Raw genomic sequence first — 14,550 nt, 5'->3', positions numbered from 1 at the left:
AAGAAAATGGAAGAAAAAAGTTTTTGAAATCATAAGCAGAGATAAATCAGGAGATTTAGTTTATGTTTCAATTAAGAATAAGAACCAAATTTTGTTTTTAGGATTGCGGAGAATTTATTTGTTTTAAACATCTAGGAAATAATTGTATTTTATTTTTAAGGGCAGGTTATATGAGGTGAATTTAGTTACTCTGTCTTTGTGTATAGAAATTCTGAATAGTTAACATTTTTATTTACAAATAAAACCTTAATGTAATTTTTATTTTTGAGATTTTGCTTCTTTTTAGCAACATTTTCTCAACAGAACCTGTAAACACAGCCAGAATCTAATTTCATATTATTATTATATCAAGTGGTACCTATTTGTCAGATAATAAAGATTCAGGTTCATGTCAGTGTTGTCATTCAGTATGAAATAAACTGTACTCATAGTTCTTTGTAAAATAACCCACTTTTGTATTTTTATTTTTTTATTTTACTTGTAAATAACTTAAGTGAGAGGGTTTCATGTGAAATTTTATATTTTTATGGTTTTCAATCCCTGTAAAAGCACACCTCTAAACACTGCTGCACTTTTTTTGTTGCTTGTCATTGTTTGTGTTTATTTATTTATAGATTTATCAATGTATTCATTTTAAATTAAGTTGATCCCAGGACAGTAAACACAGCACCACCCAGACAACCTGGCCTTCACACAGGTGTTGATTATTCAGCTAATTAAGTGAAAGGTGTATAAAGCACATCAGTCTGGTTGTGGTTGAGATCCTATAGTCATGATAACTCATTTCTGTCTAGGTGTTGCTTTCCTGGCTGCTTTGGCCACTGCTGTTGCTGATCCAGGTATTTCTGACACATCTGTCAAAAAAATTATTTATGTGGAGGGTTTGAGTGAAATAATCCTGGATTTTTTTTTCTTTCTTTTCTCCTTCTGCAGGTATTAAAGTGGTTTGTGCAAAAGACTCTGTACGAGTCACATGGAAAGTAGCTCCCCAGTTTGTGCCTTATGCGGCTCGGTTCTTCCTTGGAAGCTGCATGCCGTCAGGATGGAAGGTCCTTCCAAATGGAGAGGGAGAAGCAACTTTTAACTACAAGTTCTATGACTGCAGGTTTACCAAACAGGTAAGAAGCATCTATATGATTTATCAGCACGCTTTCTGATCTTTTCTAAACGTTTCCTTCTCTGTAGCTGAAAGGAAAACATATTATTTACCAAAACCGGCTGAGCTTCAGACCACAGGCCAAACCAAAGCCAGCGATCTTCACCTACCCCATCAACTGTGTCCAAAAACGGTAGTGGTGATCAATTTTAATTTAATGTGACAAAAAAGTGCACATTTTAACTGCTTCACCTGACCCCTTTCAGACCTGAACAGGCAAAGGCTCCCCAGTTCCTGGATCCTGGTACGGGTGTGTCTGAGGGACACAGTAAGCTGGTCTTCCACATGGAACTCCTGAATGGTCCGTTCTTCTTTTGCTTATAAAATTGTAGAGATTTTTAGACGACTAACTTGCGTTTTGTTTTAATCTTTTTAAAGAGCAACTAACAGAAATTTCAAAGACTAATGTGATTCCCATCGGTTCATTCATGCCAATCTGGGCAGCAGTGGAACAGAAGTCTCATCAGCCTCTGACATTGCTAATGGATGAGTGTGTAGCAGCCTCTACACCAGACCTGCAACCTGGAAGCCAAATTTATCCTCTTGTTGTAAATCATGGGTAGGTGTTCGATGTTGTTCAAATTGTATCCTGGACTAGATGTTGACTTGTGTTTGGGTTTACTAGGTGTCTTCTGGAAAGTAAGAGGGGAAGTGCCCTGTTTCTTCCTCGGTACCACTCATCTGCCATCGTTCTCTACCTTCAGTCGTTCAAGTTTGGGATGGGAGAGGTCAGTCCAGTTGACCTGGTCTTTCACTTTAAATTTTTTTCCCCCCAACAGTGAACTAATGCTTATGCTCCTTAGGTGTACATTCATTGCAATCTGATTGTTTGGGATCCAGATTCATTTGATCAACGCAAGAAGGCTTGTCATGTGAAAGATGGCAGGTAAATTGGCTTTAAGTTAAATATATTAAGTATTTTTGTTTGACTGACTTAAACAAATTTACCTAAAAACTCTAATCAGTTGGGAGCTACTTGATGACCCCAATCAGAGCTTTCTCTGTAACTGCTGTGAAACTTCCTGTGGTCCACGCCGCAAAAGAGCAGCTGCTTTGGGTAGGTTTTAATTAACCCCATTTTCATTTTACATACAGTGTGCACAAAACATTTCTTTTTACAGCTGTCATGACCTTTCTGTTTAAAGTGCAGCAGTGATCAAATGCGTATTTTAAATGTTTTCTGTCCAGAGCCTCACGGCAAGCATTTTAATTCTGTGTTGGGACCCATCGTTATAGTCGACCAGCCAGGCTCTATGACAAATGCCTCCTTGCCAGAGACTGCAGCAGCTGGCGTATTGGTAAGAACTTGAGTGAGTTTTGCTTTTTTTTAAAAAGTAAATTTAAATGTTTGTCACTAACTTCATCCTCTATTTTCAGGAAAGTCTACATCTAAGCTGACTCTAGTCTGCAGGCAGAGCTGTGATTCCTGAGACTTTGAACACGAGGACCTGGCTTTGATAAAGACCCTCTATGGACTTTTTGTTTAAAGAGAAATTTGTAGTTGTGGAATAAATGTTCATAATTTTGACTCATTTGTTTATATATTTTTTTTAAGACTTGGCACGACACATTAAACCCGTTTTATTTTAACTTTGAAACCATTTCAGAAAATATGAAACATGAAGTTGAAGCCTTTATTTCATAGTTTTAGATCAAAGCTGAATCATTGCCCAGTGGTCAAAATTCCTGCTTCTATAGGACTTTCATTTTGAAATTTGGGTCCCACAGACTAGGCACAAAACAATTCCTGGACATTGCGATGCGTTTAAACCAGTTTCTAAAAAAAACAAAGTGACAAGCAGTGAGCAACTTCTCAGTAGGATTTAATTTTCCAGTAGGAGTTCCCGTTTAAGCTACCAAACTCTACTTTAATGAGTTACTGATTTGAAATGGGTGTGGAACTAGGGGGTAGATAGCTGGTATCAAAGTAACATGGGCTTCTATTGGACCGTCACAGAACCAGAGGCTAATGCCACACTTGACTAGCACTATTGGGTCAACCCATAACTGAAACTGGCATACCTGAGAACTTGTCACCCTGTGTGAATTTCAGTAAAATGAGTGCCATTTAAATGAGTTACTGACTCATGATGGAAATTTCAAACTGCAGTGTAGGTTTTTTTCTAAAAATGGAATTGCTTATAGGGAGGAAAGCTTTAACAAATCTGGCAATACCAATGCACTACAGCAAATTTGCTTAATTGTGCAGTTTTGCCATGCTAAGACATCACATTCAGTGCTGGAGTATGAAGGTGTCGACTTCCAGGTTTTAACTTGACTCATGCTTTTTATACTAAGTAACATTTTGATTAAGTTATGGAGTTATTTGGTAAAAGTAGGAAGTTTAAAGATTTCTAAGGTTAAAATAAGATGGAATACTGATCTGAAGTTACTGGTTTCCTGTTAAAAGGCAGTTTTTCCTCTCCACTGTTGCTACAAGCATGCTTGGTGTGAGGGATTGCCTTAGAGTCGATGCAATCAACTAGTTTTCCTTCAACTTTGAATCAATCTGTAGTTCAATTGTTTCTATAAAGTGTCTTGAGTTGACATGTTGTGAATTAGCACTATATAAATGAACTGATTTGAAGTTATGATCCAGTTCATGTCTGAATAAACCATGAAGAGCTTTGCTTTTGTACAAATATTTGTACAAATCAAATTGTCACTTTGTTTTTATTAGGTTTTGAACACCATATTCAACCTTTCTTTTTTAGGACACCATTTTAATCTTGTAAAATCCTAAAAAAAAATGTTTCCAAGAAAAAAAAAAAATCGACATGCATTTTAAAAACTGCACAGCAATGATGATGCTGGGGATCCAGTTTTTGTTTAAATAGCTTTACTGTGTGAAGTTCTGTACAGTCTGGTTTTCCACTATGAGATTAGCTGACAATAGCTTGATACCTGTGGCACCTCATTTTCAGACAATATTCAGTAGCTCTTTTAAACTTTGCAAATGTAACTATTCAACAATTAGACCCTATTTGAACTAAAAATAAAGCTATTCCTAGACTTGAACTTACTCTTTTGAACTTGAACTCTCTTACTCTATTATGGATCCCTTATGCAATAATCTGGATGTGAATTCATCATAAGGAAACCACACACCTGACCTGAGAGTCATGTTTTATGGACTCTACAATTTGTGTTTGATAAACTGGAATCAAATTTCTTAAAAAAGCACTTCTCAATAAAAAATGAATTTTTATTCATATGTGTTTTCTTAATGAACATGTGAGCAATCTCTCCTTACTTCAATATATTAATAATATATATAATAGTACATTTAAAGCTAAATGATGCAGTATGTTGTATGCAGGTAGTCAAACTTTACAATTAATATTTAAACCAGATTTGTTTGGAAATATTTTTAGCCACAATAAATGGCCCTAGATAGGTTTGGAAACAGTATCTCATCTTTCTTTCTATTATGTGTCTGCGAATGGTCACACCAGCAACAGTAGAAATCTGTGAAGGTGATAATATCGCACATGGATCTGCAACACTACAAAAGCAATAAGTGTGTGTTTATTATTATTATTGCAATGAAGTGATTTGTTTGGATCTTCTAGGAGGAAGTTGGAGCCCTGCTGCAATTAGACAGGTTACAGTTCAGGTGTGACGGTTGCTGAAAGCCAACAGGTGACAGTCATTTACTGGATTGAACCTCACCGGTCGGAGAGAATAAAGCCAGTGGAGGGACAGCTGCTCAGTATTCAGTCATGATGGCTTCCTTTGGGTGTTGTGGGCTCCTTTTCTGGCTGGTGGCTTTTGGTTTGGCTGCTGCAGGTAATGATTCAATTTTGATTCTAGAAATGCTCTATTTACTGCTCATCTATCTTTTAATTATTTTTTTAATCTTTTCTTTGCAGATATAAAACTGGATTGTGGGCCAGACTACATGACCCTGGTTTGGTCAGACAGCAGATCCCAGGCTGATCCGTCACTGTTCCGTCTTGGTAGTTGCTTCCCCACCAGCTTTACCCTGAGAGAGGCCTTTTTCAGTGTGGAGCTTGATGACTGTGGCTTCAGGAGATTGGTGAGTTGGAGATTAGTGGTTGACTGGAGGCAATTTTTAGCTTCTTTGTACTTTTTTTATTTTTATTTTTTTTTTTTGGACAGGTTTCTGGCAATGAGCTGAACTACACCAATGATCTGGTTTACACTTCATCTCCTGACTCCTATGTGGCTCCCTTCATTCTCCCAGTGGTCTGCTCTTACCAAAGGTGAGTCTGTAGCATTCCTTAAAGTCTTAAATGGCATGGCGCTTAACTCTTTACCTATATTCAGGCCTAAAAACTGGTACCCAATGATCTACGATCCAGTCTTTTCCACATATGGGGTAGAGGACCTAGTATTTAACATGGAACTCATGAACGGTAGGACTTGTCACTAAAATAAATCCCGGACCATGGATGTGTATAATTGAAGAAAATGTCTCTGGCTGCTTTTTAGCTGACTTTTCAGGCCCTGCTGAGTCTCCCATTTTTCCTCTGGGTTCCATGATCCCCATCATGGCTAGTGTGGCACAGGTGAACCACCAACCCTTGCTAATCCTTCTAGAGGAATGTGTTGCTACCACCAAACCAGACCTTCAGACTGATGGTGACATATACACCATAATCACCAATAAAGGGTATGTTAACCTTATGTAAGAATATCTTTACCACATCCTAAAACTAATAACTTTTTTTTTTTCTCAACCTTACAGGTGTCTTGTTGACAGCAAAGCTTCACGCTCAAAATTTGAGCCCAGGCTGATGGAATCAGAGATCCGACTGTCTCTTCAGGCCTTTAAATTTGGCCTTGAGCAGGAGGTAAATTCTACTTTTTTTTTATATATATACTTGTGGGCTGTGAGTGTCTAAAGATATCAATCATTCAGGTTTACATCCACTGCACCATGGTTGCTTGGGATCCCAATGGTCTTGACAACACAAAGAAGGCCTGCCATTTTGTCAAAGAGCACGGGTAATAACAAATTGCCTTGTTTGGTAAATGTCCTTAAGCCCAGGTTAACATCTTGCTTGTTTTATTCAGCTGGGAACTACTGGATAACCCTGCGTTCAGTGGTTTATGTGATTGCTGTGAATCTACCTGCAAGACTAGGAAAGCAAGGAGTCCAGGAGCAGGTATGAATATTGCACAATTAATTGCGTTCTCCTCTTGTACTAATGGAATTTTTCTTTTAGGGAAAGGCTTGGTCAAGAAGGCGGTGATCGGGCCGCTTACCATTACCGACCAGGCTGCCTGAGATGAAAACTTATGAACTGGAGTTGTGTCACTGTGAATTTTGCTATTAAAGTCTTTACAATTGAATAATTTGTCCTAGTCTCTCTGAAAATAACCTTATGTAACAGAATTTAAATTAACCTAAAGTCAACCAATTAGATGAGCCCTTGAATGATGTATTGCCTACTGTAAATTAAGTGTCAGAGTTAAACAGTCAAGGAAGAGTAAGTTGAAGCATAACAATTATATTTAGGTTGATAAACTAAAATGTAGGTGCCAGTATTGGCAGTAATGCCTCGAAGGTTGGACCAAAAAAATTCTTCAAGAGTCTAGAAGCATTTGTGTGTGTGTGGGTTTTTTTTTTTTTTTTTTTTCCCCTCCCTGAAAAGGGATCACTTGGGACAAACTCTTTAAAACACTTCATGACTTAAATGTATTAGGTAACCATGAGAAATGACGCAATTTTGATAGAAATTGTAATCTTACTCGGATCAGAATTTGCTTGGAATGTACAGAAGGCCGCTGCTCTCCTCTCAGGAAGTGGCCCCAATTAACAGTTAAGGCATTTTTATACATCTCCAGTCTTCCATATGCTAGATGGGTGGCCGTGGCCACCCCTGCCCCCCCCAATACAGATGGTGGCAGCAGAATTGCATGCGTGGAATATTCAAAACATTTAAATTTTTTTTGTGGTTAATTATACACACCATATATCAAATAAGTACAGAATTCATGCTCTTTTCAGAGCTACATTTGTTTATATGGGATAAAACTGTCTCTGCAAGTCATCTAGAAGTCTTCAGTGAAATAAGTTATTAAAATGATCAAATTTTAGATATTAGTGCTTGTAAATATCAATTTTATGCAGAATGTTTGACAATGGAAAAGATTTATGCCCTAGAACTCAAAACTGAGTTTTATCCACTAAACTTTTTTTATCTAGAAATTACGGAAGTTTAACAAAGGCTGTAGGAAAGTATAGTTTGATTTTATTTAGAGCTTTTGGTGCCTATCTGATTTCGGTCCCCCCTCAGTGTACATTGGTTATTGTCTGGACACCCTTATAAAAATGTTCTGGCTACTCCTCTGCATCATACACGTTAGATGATTAGACATCCATGGCTCCAGTCTTATCAAAATATTACACTTTGTTCTTAGCTGAAGGACATCGCCCTCATTCCATTTCAAAATCTTTGCCACGTGCAAAATGAAAATTATAACTGTATATCCGGACAGAGGAAATGTCCTAATTAGATTAACTATTGTGGAAAATATCAGTTTTGCCACACAACAGGCAGCCAACACCAAGGTGTAATAAACTCACACATCTTCAATGATAATTATCCTATCAGCTTGAAATTTGGATTTTCGAAGTATTTTACTGAGTGCCCTATAAAGGCTTAACTTGCTGCAGCGAGTTGACAAAGTGAACATTGGATGAAGTTATGGCTGTTGGCAGGAATAAAAAATAACTGCAGCCTCTAAGGTAGAGAACGCGGCAGTGGGGGGAAATATTTGGTTCTAGCAGTTTGAACATGTCTGCAATATTTTCTGCTGATTTGGAAAACAATGCAATGGAAGCCTGTTTCCGCCACAAGACAGTAAAAAAAAAATGCCAATAGGTAGTCATAATTTTGACTTTCAAAGTCCTAATTTCAACTTCAAAGTCATAATTATGACTTTGAAAGTCATTACTTTCTATTTGTCATTTTTTTTACTTTTATGTGGCGGAAACAGGCTTCCATACAATACTGGTTTTCAGCTTGAATATTAAGCAATTTATGAGGTTTAAATCTACAACTGGCCATTAAAAGGAACATTACGCAAAGTCCGTCTTTTATTATTATTTTTTTTATATAAATTTGATCTACTGTATAACCACCTGTCATATTTTTATTGGTGTATTTTGCTCATTAAAACGGCTACTTTATATTTTTTTTTATATTTTTTTTTTATTTTAATTGTACAGTTGTCCATTTAAATGGGTGGCCTGTAGGCCTATAACACAACTAAGTCGAAGATTAATGTAAACTTTTTCTTTGAATAAAGTAGCACAGCTGCTCTGGTTGATTCTGCTTAAAATCTGCATTTTTATTCCATCCTTAGGAGTTAATTAGTAACCTTGAAACTGAAGCTTATAGTAGAGGGTGGGATTTTTCTCGAGGAGGACAGGTAATGGAAAAATATTTTAATTTAACATAAGCTGCGTTTTTTAGTCAATTATGCTCTGTTAACTTCCCCTCTTTAAAAGCCCGCAAAATGCTAAAGCTAGCTAGCTATTCTGTTACTCTCCATTTCTAGACGGAAACGTCTTCATGTTGATGCAGGAAAAACAAAACGAGTTTTGTTTCCCTTAACTATTTACTACTTTATATTAACCCCACCTTAAATTAACATGTTACTGTGAAATTTGTCATTTTATTTAGAAGCATTTAAATCTAGTATTGCTAGGGCTAAAAAAAATGCTATAGCTACAATTGTAATGGGTTAGGTTAGCTAGAACTGGATAAATGGGATTTAGTTAACTTACCAACAAAAAATTTATTAAAATGGGTAAAATATTTTGAGCTGGAGTGCAACTAGTCACATCCCACAAATCTGCAATTTATTAAGAATTGTGAAGAGGATGACCATCCTTGAAAGGTAGTATAAAAAGTCCTAAAGGGGTAAATGCAAAAACATGAAAGAGAACTCAGTTTTTACCACAATGCAAAAAGTGTGAAAGACTTTGAACACTTTAATTACACTATTCAAACAATATAATCAATTATTTGTGTGAAACAAGTGTTGGTTAAAAATCATTTAAATGGGGAGCTTGTTATATTGTAATTGTCCTTCATCCCAAAAGGGAAACATGGTAGGGGCAGCATCATGCTGTGGTGGATGCATGTAATACAGGGTACTTCTGAAGAAGTCGAGTACAGTAGTTGCCATTCAAAATTTCCACATTTTCCCTTGGCTGGTCCCCTGGAATTCCTTTTTAAATATCAATCTTTTTACTAAAATATTCTTTCTGTTATAATATGTGGATTTTGAGATCTAAAGAGAAGTGTCATCTCCTGGTCAGACCCTGTAATTCAGTGAAAGGGTGGAGTTAGAGTAAAAAGATACACACCCATCAATGGCTGCTACTCTACCTTTTCCCCTCTTATGCAAAGTTAAGCACTGGAATGTTTTTGTTCAGTACATAAAACCCAATAGATTGCATTAATAGTTGCAGATTTTAGCATCACAAAATGTGAACAAGTTCATTTCTCACCAAAGGACCGCACCCCAACAGGAAACTGTAGAAATCAAAGATGGACTGGTTCCACTGCAACCAGTGCTTTAAGAAAAGCGGGTCGAAGTTTGCCGTCTCTAGCTGTGGCCACATCTGCTGCGAAGGTTGCATTAAATCAAGTGAGGCAATTTTCTCCTGATTTGTTTGGCTAATTAAAAAATCACTTTCTGGTGTTCCGATGATGTTCGATGCCTCTTCTGTTCTGTTCTTTCTGCCCTCAGACCAGTGCTGCATATGCGGGGCAAGCTGCAGTTACCTGCCCATCACGGATGGGGTTTGTTCATTTGACTTGATCTTCGGTGCATGTTAGAAGTTGGACAACATGTCATCTCTTTTTACTTTTATTTCCTCAGATGAAGACACCGGAAAAAGTTTTTTTCATGGACCCTGTGAAACTCCTTCAGTCGACCATAGCAAAAATATCCCAGGTCTGTCTTATCTTTGTGGCTTCATCTGTTGATTAATGATGCTATTTTTTTTATTGTATCTTTGAAATGTTTGTCATGTGGCACAGGTTGCTGTTTTCCAGCAGAAGCAGATGGAGAGAGTCATATATCACTTTAAAAACAAATCCTCTGAGCTGGAGAGGCGTCTGCGGGAAGTTTCCGATCAGGGTCATAGGTGATTTTTTGTTGTCGTGCAGTAGCTGTGCAAAAAATAGAGAAGGTTGAGATGGTGACTCTGTTTCCTCCCACTCCTCTTATCACAAGGCAACTTTCAGAGGTGAAAAAAGAAAATGCAGAGTTGAAGAAGCAGCTGTTGGAGCTGAGGAGAGAAACTGCCGACCTGAGAAAGCCACTCTCTCAAAGGAGGGCAAGTGAAGAAAAAAACAAACCACACCTTCCTCTCCCATGTAGGATTTTGATAAATACTTTAGTCTTTATTTCTTTTGTGCCACAGATTTCTCCTGGACAGTTTCAATCTAACGGGTAAATGTTTCTTCGCCTCAGTAGTGGATCACAAACTGTACAACATTAGACATCAGCTCTTTCTGTTCTGCACCACAGAGCTCAGAGGGTTTCTCTGCCTGTTGCTGTCACCTCTCCAGGTACGCCCATGGATTCCCAGTGGGGTATTTTTGTTTTTTTTTACCCATAACCTTTTCAGAGTTGTTTTCAGTTTCAGTATAAATTGCTCCAATGGTTGGTTGTTTATTTTAACAGTTACCCCTCGATCAAGAACAACCAGGTAGGCCACTTACTTTACTGGGCGCTATCCTTAAAAAAGTTGGTATATTTTTTCATTCATTTTATGAAAGGGAACTTGTTTATTATTTAGATTTATTATACAGAATATATTATTCAACTTCATTTTTTTCATGTATGTAAAATAAATAAAAAAATGTTGAAAGATTGTGCAAAATGTTGATATTGTAAACTTCTTAAATAGCTAATTAACTAAACATTTGCAAACGTTTCTCAAGCCTCACAGAGTTCTGTATCCAAGCTTATTTGTAGAAAGTTGAGGGGAAGGAAAAAGTGAGGTGTAAAGGGTATCAGGAATAGAGATATCTTTAGAGGTTTATGAGGGGGGGGGATCAACCACTTGGACGCCACTCCCCCCCCCCATAAATAATAATTAATGCACAAATGAGCTTTTTAAGATGTTGAAAGGACATTTGCCCATCTATCCTGCACATGCTCATCAAGTGACAGGCCACCTTTTTCTGTAGGTGGAGGTTCAGGTCTGAGTACATAATTACACCCAGATTTCATACACTGCAAAAAACTGAAATCTAAATAAGCAATTTTTTTCCTTAATTAAGTGCATTTTTATTGAATTGAGGAGGAAAGTTAGACACTTTGCCAATGCAGCAAGACAATTTACATTTAAGATAAAAAAGCATCGCATTGTCTTATTTGAAGTGCATATTATCTAATTATCTTATTTTAGGAGTAAAAATATTCATTCCATTTGCAAATCATCTTATTTACCTACTGAAATTAAGACTAAATACACTTAACTTAAGAAATAGTATCTTATTCTAGATTGTTTTTGCAGTGTAAGCTATTATTAGCTGTACTTAGTCCTACACGTGGGCTACAAGCATCTGAACTGCACCTAACAAAGCTCCATGACAATAAACAAACACAAAAAGCAACTGATACAACAACAAAACTAGAGTTTCTCCTCAAAAGGAAGCAATATCAAGTATTAGCTGTATAGAAATGAACATCTTGATATTTTTGTTTAAAATATAATTTTCTGACACTGAATTTTATATTTCATATTATGAGTAAGCCTTCTTAGTTACAAGAAAGAAAGGCTTGAAATATTTCAACCTATAACTAAACTATATGTTATATTCACTTTGAATTAAGTGGAAACCAAATATTGAATTTATTCAAAATATTTAAATGTTTTGTGGTTTCTCTGTGCTCTCTGTTTTAAACAGGCTCATATCAATTTATTAAAATATCACAGAAAAGTCCAAAAAATATTTTAGTAAGTCAAACCATTTTCCGTCAGGATCATTTTCCTAACACGCTGCTAAAGAACACGCCTTTTACATTCTGGTGTGATATTGGAAAGCTGAGTGGATGGAAAAAAGCGTGTAAGAAAAATGTCCCCAAGCTAACCCCATTTCAGAGCTTCAACAGCCCCCACAGATAGATGTGTCTGTTATATGTTAACACTGTTATTAAAGTAACTCTAGCTTCCCTTATAGCTCAGTAGAGCAATACGTTTATATTATATTAATTTCCCTGCATTAATGCAAAAAATACCCAGAGCAGCTATTCAGTGCATACACATAGACATCCAATGTCATGCAATATTAGATTAGATTAGATGAGCTTTATTGATCTCACAGCTGAGAAATTCACTGGTCACATATTGGCATAGTAATTAAGAAGGTGCAAACAAGGAGGAAAAAGGTGCATTAAGAATAAACAATATATATACAGTAGATCAAGGTATATACAGTATGTATTTCTTTTGTCTAAAAAAATGAATTGTTTAGCTAGATGCCATTATCAATAAAACACTAAAGATTTTTGCTTTGAATTACTTTAAATAACTAATATTTTCTTCTCTTTGTAACACTTTAAAATGCATCTTGCCTCAGCCTTGTAGGGTCGGCAGAGTCTCAGCGGTGGAACAGAGATAGAGGGATCTCTCTCACTGTGTGTATTCAAAGGTTTAAACACACTTTTTATTCTTTATTAAATTATATGCAGAAGCATTTGACTCTTTTCCTTCTATCAGACTCCTGGATCCATTGCCTCCTTGTCCAGCCACAGCCCGCTTCATGAATACAGTGAGTCCCACTGAAAATATTGATCAAAGATGACTCAATCAAATCTAATAATATCATCATCATCTATCTGTCTCTTTCTTTTAAGGGACACCGCGATCTTTGGGCACTCCTACGAGGTAAGGAAGAACTTCTAGGGATCCTCTAAACTTAAAATTGAAGTGATTTCCACTTAGGCTCAATCCAAATACAGCAAATCAGTAAGGACTCTTAAGGCAAAGCTGGTTTGCATCATATGGGCTGTCAGTAAAGGAAGTGGTAGGGAAAGAAAGCAGGATGTGTCCCATCAATTGTTCATTAAGCATAGGGACCTAATGACATGCCTGTCTGGTACTTAGGAGCTCTATGGATTCCCACAATCCTGTGTGTGTCAGGACGAATAGGCACACACTAATTCAGGGTTAAACAAAAATACATTGTCTTCACATGTACTGTGTATGAAATGCAAATCTACACAGCTTCACATATTTTCAGTTCTTCACTTCATGTATGTGTCTTGCTTTTTGTAGTTCTTTTTCAGAGTGGGTTGTAGTCCCAATTTGACTCATTTTGTGATTTTTATCACACAATGATATCTGTAAGAGTGAAGGCTTCCCAGGTTTGGCACAGCGGTCCGGACTTCTTGTACCCACAGTTGTGTTCTTCATGTTGACCCAATGAAAGGTAAAGGGGGGAAAAAAAGCTAAGGCCTTTAATTTGCTGCATACTGATAGACCATAGCTTCCACCTCCTTTTTGTTCCCCTTCTGTGGGGTGAACAGTAAAAACATCCAGGGTTGGAAAGGAACTCCTGACTGCTGCCTTACTAACATCATGTAACGGAAACACACAAGGATGAGTTTGTCAAAGCAAGGACTATAAACTTCATTCACATTGGGAGGTCCCCAGTTGTCTAGTTTAAAAAAAAAAAAAAGAGAAAGGGAATGGTGGAATGTTCTTTTTTTTTTGGAAGCATACATAGCGTAATTAATATAGTCTATTAACTTAAAGTAATATGCATGGTATGGTTGTTACATGTCAGGTGCGCCGGTCATTGACCTTGACCAAGGCACCTTACTTGGCCATCACTTCCCCTACATAGTTATGGACAAATTTCCAACTGGGATCCGCTTCATAGTCATGGTAGGCCACTTCTTAGATTTTATTTATTTTGCTCAGGCTACTCCTAAGCCCACAACCCGCCAAATGATGAAAGGGCAATAGTATTGCCATTACTGCTTTTAGAACTTTTATACAATCAGTAATAAAATGTCACATAGGATGGTACGGGGGGGTGGACACTTTAGAAGGGGGATGCCATCCCCCCCTCATCTGGAGTACTGTAGGTTCCTATGCCAATTAAACCACTGCATATCCAGACAGCACTTATCATGGCAACCACTGACTGTCTTTACAGATTGCCATAATTCAGATGGACCCCTAGAACTTTTTCCACCATAGAAATTAATCCGTTCCTCTTTGTCATCCCCAGAACCCAGACCCCTGTTTTCCAGTTCCCATTTGCATCTGGACTCACACTCCCATCCCCCAGGCAGTGATTAATGGGAGCATCTTTGAAGAGCATCGACCATTAGTTGGGGATTTATTCATCTAAGCAACAATATAAGTTAAGCACAAATACATTGTA

General features: G+C 37.2%; 3 protein-coding genes across 3 annotated transcripts; all 3 read left to right on the top strand.

Annotated features, from left to right (window-relative positions):
- The first annotated feature begins 772 nt into the window (after positions 1–772).
- LOC119793318 (zona pellucida sperm-binding protein 3-like) lies at positions 773–2,312 on the top strand. Its single transcript, XM_038300442.1, has 9 exons — positions 773–839; positions 934–1,118; positions 1,186–1,289; positions 1,363–1,457; positions 1,535–1,715; positions 1,782–1,884; positions 1,960–2,042; positions 2,122–2,213; positions 2,302–2,312. Exons 1-9 carry the CDS (start codon positions 773–775, stop codon positions 2,310–2,312), a joined length of 921 nt encoding a protein of 306 aa, XP_038156370.1.
- A 2,568-nt stretch (positions 2,313–4,880) lies between these two features.
- LOC119793379 (zona pellucida sperm-binding protein 3-like) lies at positions 4,881–6,481 on the top strand. The gene is made up of 9 exons (XM_038300539.1): positions 4,881–4,945; positions 5,029–5,195; positions 5,279–5,382; positions 5,447–5,535; positions 5,612–5,792; positions 5,868–5,973; positions 6,042–6,127; positions 6,197–6,288; positions 6,349–6,481. The coding sequence occupies exons 1-9, from the start codon at positions 4,882–4,884 to the stop codon at positions 6,408–6,410; spliced, it is 951 nt and encodes a 316-aa protein (XP_038156467.1). The 5' UTR covers position 4,881; the 3' UTR covers positions 6,411–6,481.
- Positions 6,482–9,661: 3,180 nt separating this feature from the next.
- On the top strand, positions 9,662–14,541 carry LOC119793330 (RING finger protein 212B-like). The gene is made up of 12 exons (XM_038300464.1): positions 9,662–9,787; positions 9,890–9,942; positions 10,022–10,096; positions 10,183–10,289; positions 10,379–10,481; positions 10,569–10,597; positions 10,676–10,716; positions 10,832–10,856; positions 12,736–12,793; positions 12,876–12,927; positions 13,013–13,043; positions 14,395–14,541. Exons 1-12 carry the CDS (start codon positions 9,688–9,690, stop codon positions 14,459–14,461), a joined length of 741 nt encoding a protein of 246 aa, XP_038156392.1. The 5' UTR covers positions 9,662–9,687; the 3' UTR covers positions 14,462–14,541.
- Positions 14,542–14,550: the final 9 nt, after the last annotated feature.

This window comes from Cyprinodon tularosa, unplaced genomic scaffold, assembly GCF_016077235.1.
Source record: "Cyprinodon tularosa strain WSP-4 unplaced genomic scaffold, ASM1607723v1 ctg45, whole genome shotgun sequence".
NCBI lineage: Eukaryota > Metazoa > Chordata > Actinopteri > Cyprinodontiformes > Cyprinodontidae > Cyprinodon > Cyprinodon tularosa.
The sequence above is the reverse complement of the archived record's forward strand: the minus strand, read 5'-3'. Positions and strand labels throughout refer to the sequence as shown.

Excerpts from the sequence above, each read along its gene's own strand:
- LOC119793318 (XM_038300442.1), top strand. The coding sequence starts at position 773 with ATGATAACTCATTTCTGTCTAGGTGTTGCTTTCCTGGCTGCTTTGGCC. Across the intron at positions 840-933 it reads CACTGCTGTTGCTGATCCAG|GTATTAAAGTGGTTTGTGCA; the intron begins GTATTTCTGACA and ends CTCCTTCTGCAG. Across the intron at positions 1,290-1,362 it reads ATCAACTGTGTCCAAAAACG|ACCTGAACAGGCAAAGGCTC; the intron begins GTAGTGGTGATC and ends GACCCCTTTCAG.
- LOC119793379 (XM_038300539.1), top strand. The coding sequence starts at position 4,882 with ATGGCTTCCTTTGGGTGTTGTGGGCTCCTTTTCTGGCTGGTGGCTTTT. Across the intron at positions 5,974-6,041 it reads AATTTGGCCTTGAGCAGGAG|GTTTACATCCACTGCACCAT; the intron begins GTAAATTCTACT and ends TCAATCATTCAG. Across the intron at positions 6,289-6,348 it reads AGCAAGGAGTCCAGGAGCAG|GGAAAGGCTTGGTCAAGAAG; the intron begins GTATGAATATTG and ends TTTTTCTTTTAG.
- LOC119793330 (XM_038300464.1), top strand. The coding sequence starts at position 9,688 with ATGGACTGGTTCCACTGCAACCAGTGCTTTAAGAAAAGCGGGTCGAAG. Across the intron at positions 9,788-9,889 it reads CGAAGGTTGCATTAAATCAA|ACCAGTGCTGCATATGCGGG; the intron begins GTGAGGCAATTT and ends TTCTGCCCTCAG. Across the intron at positions 10,097-10,182 it reads CCATAGCAAAAATATCCCAG|GTTGCTGTTTTCCAGCAGAA; the intron begins GTCTGTCTTATC and ends CATGTGGCACAG.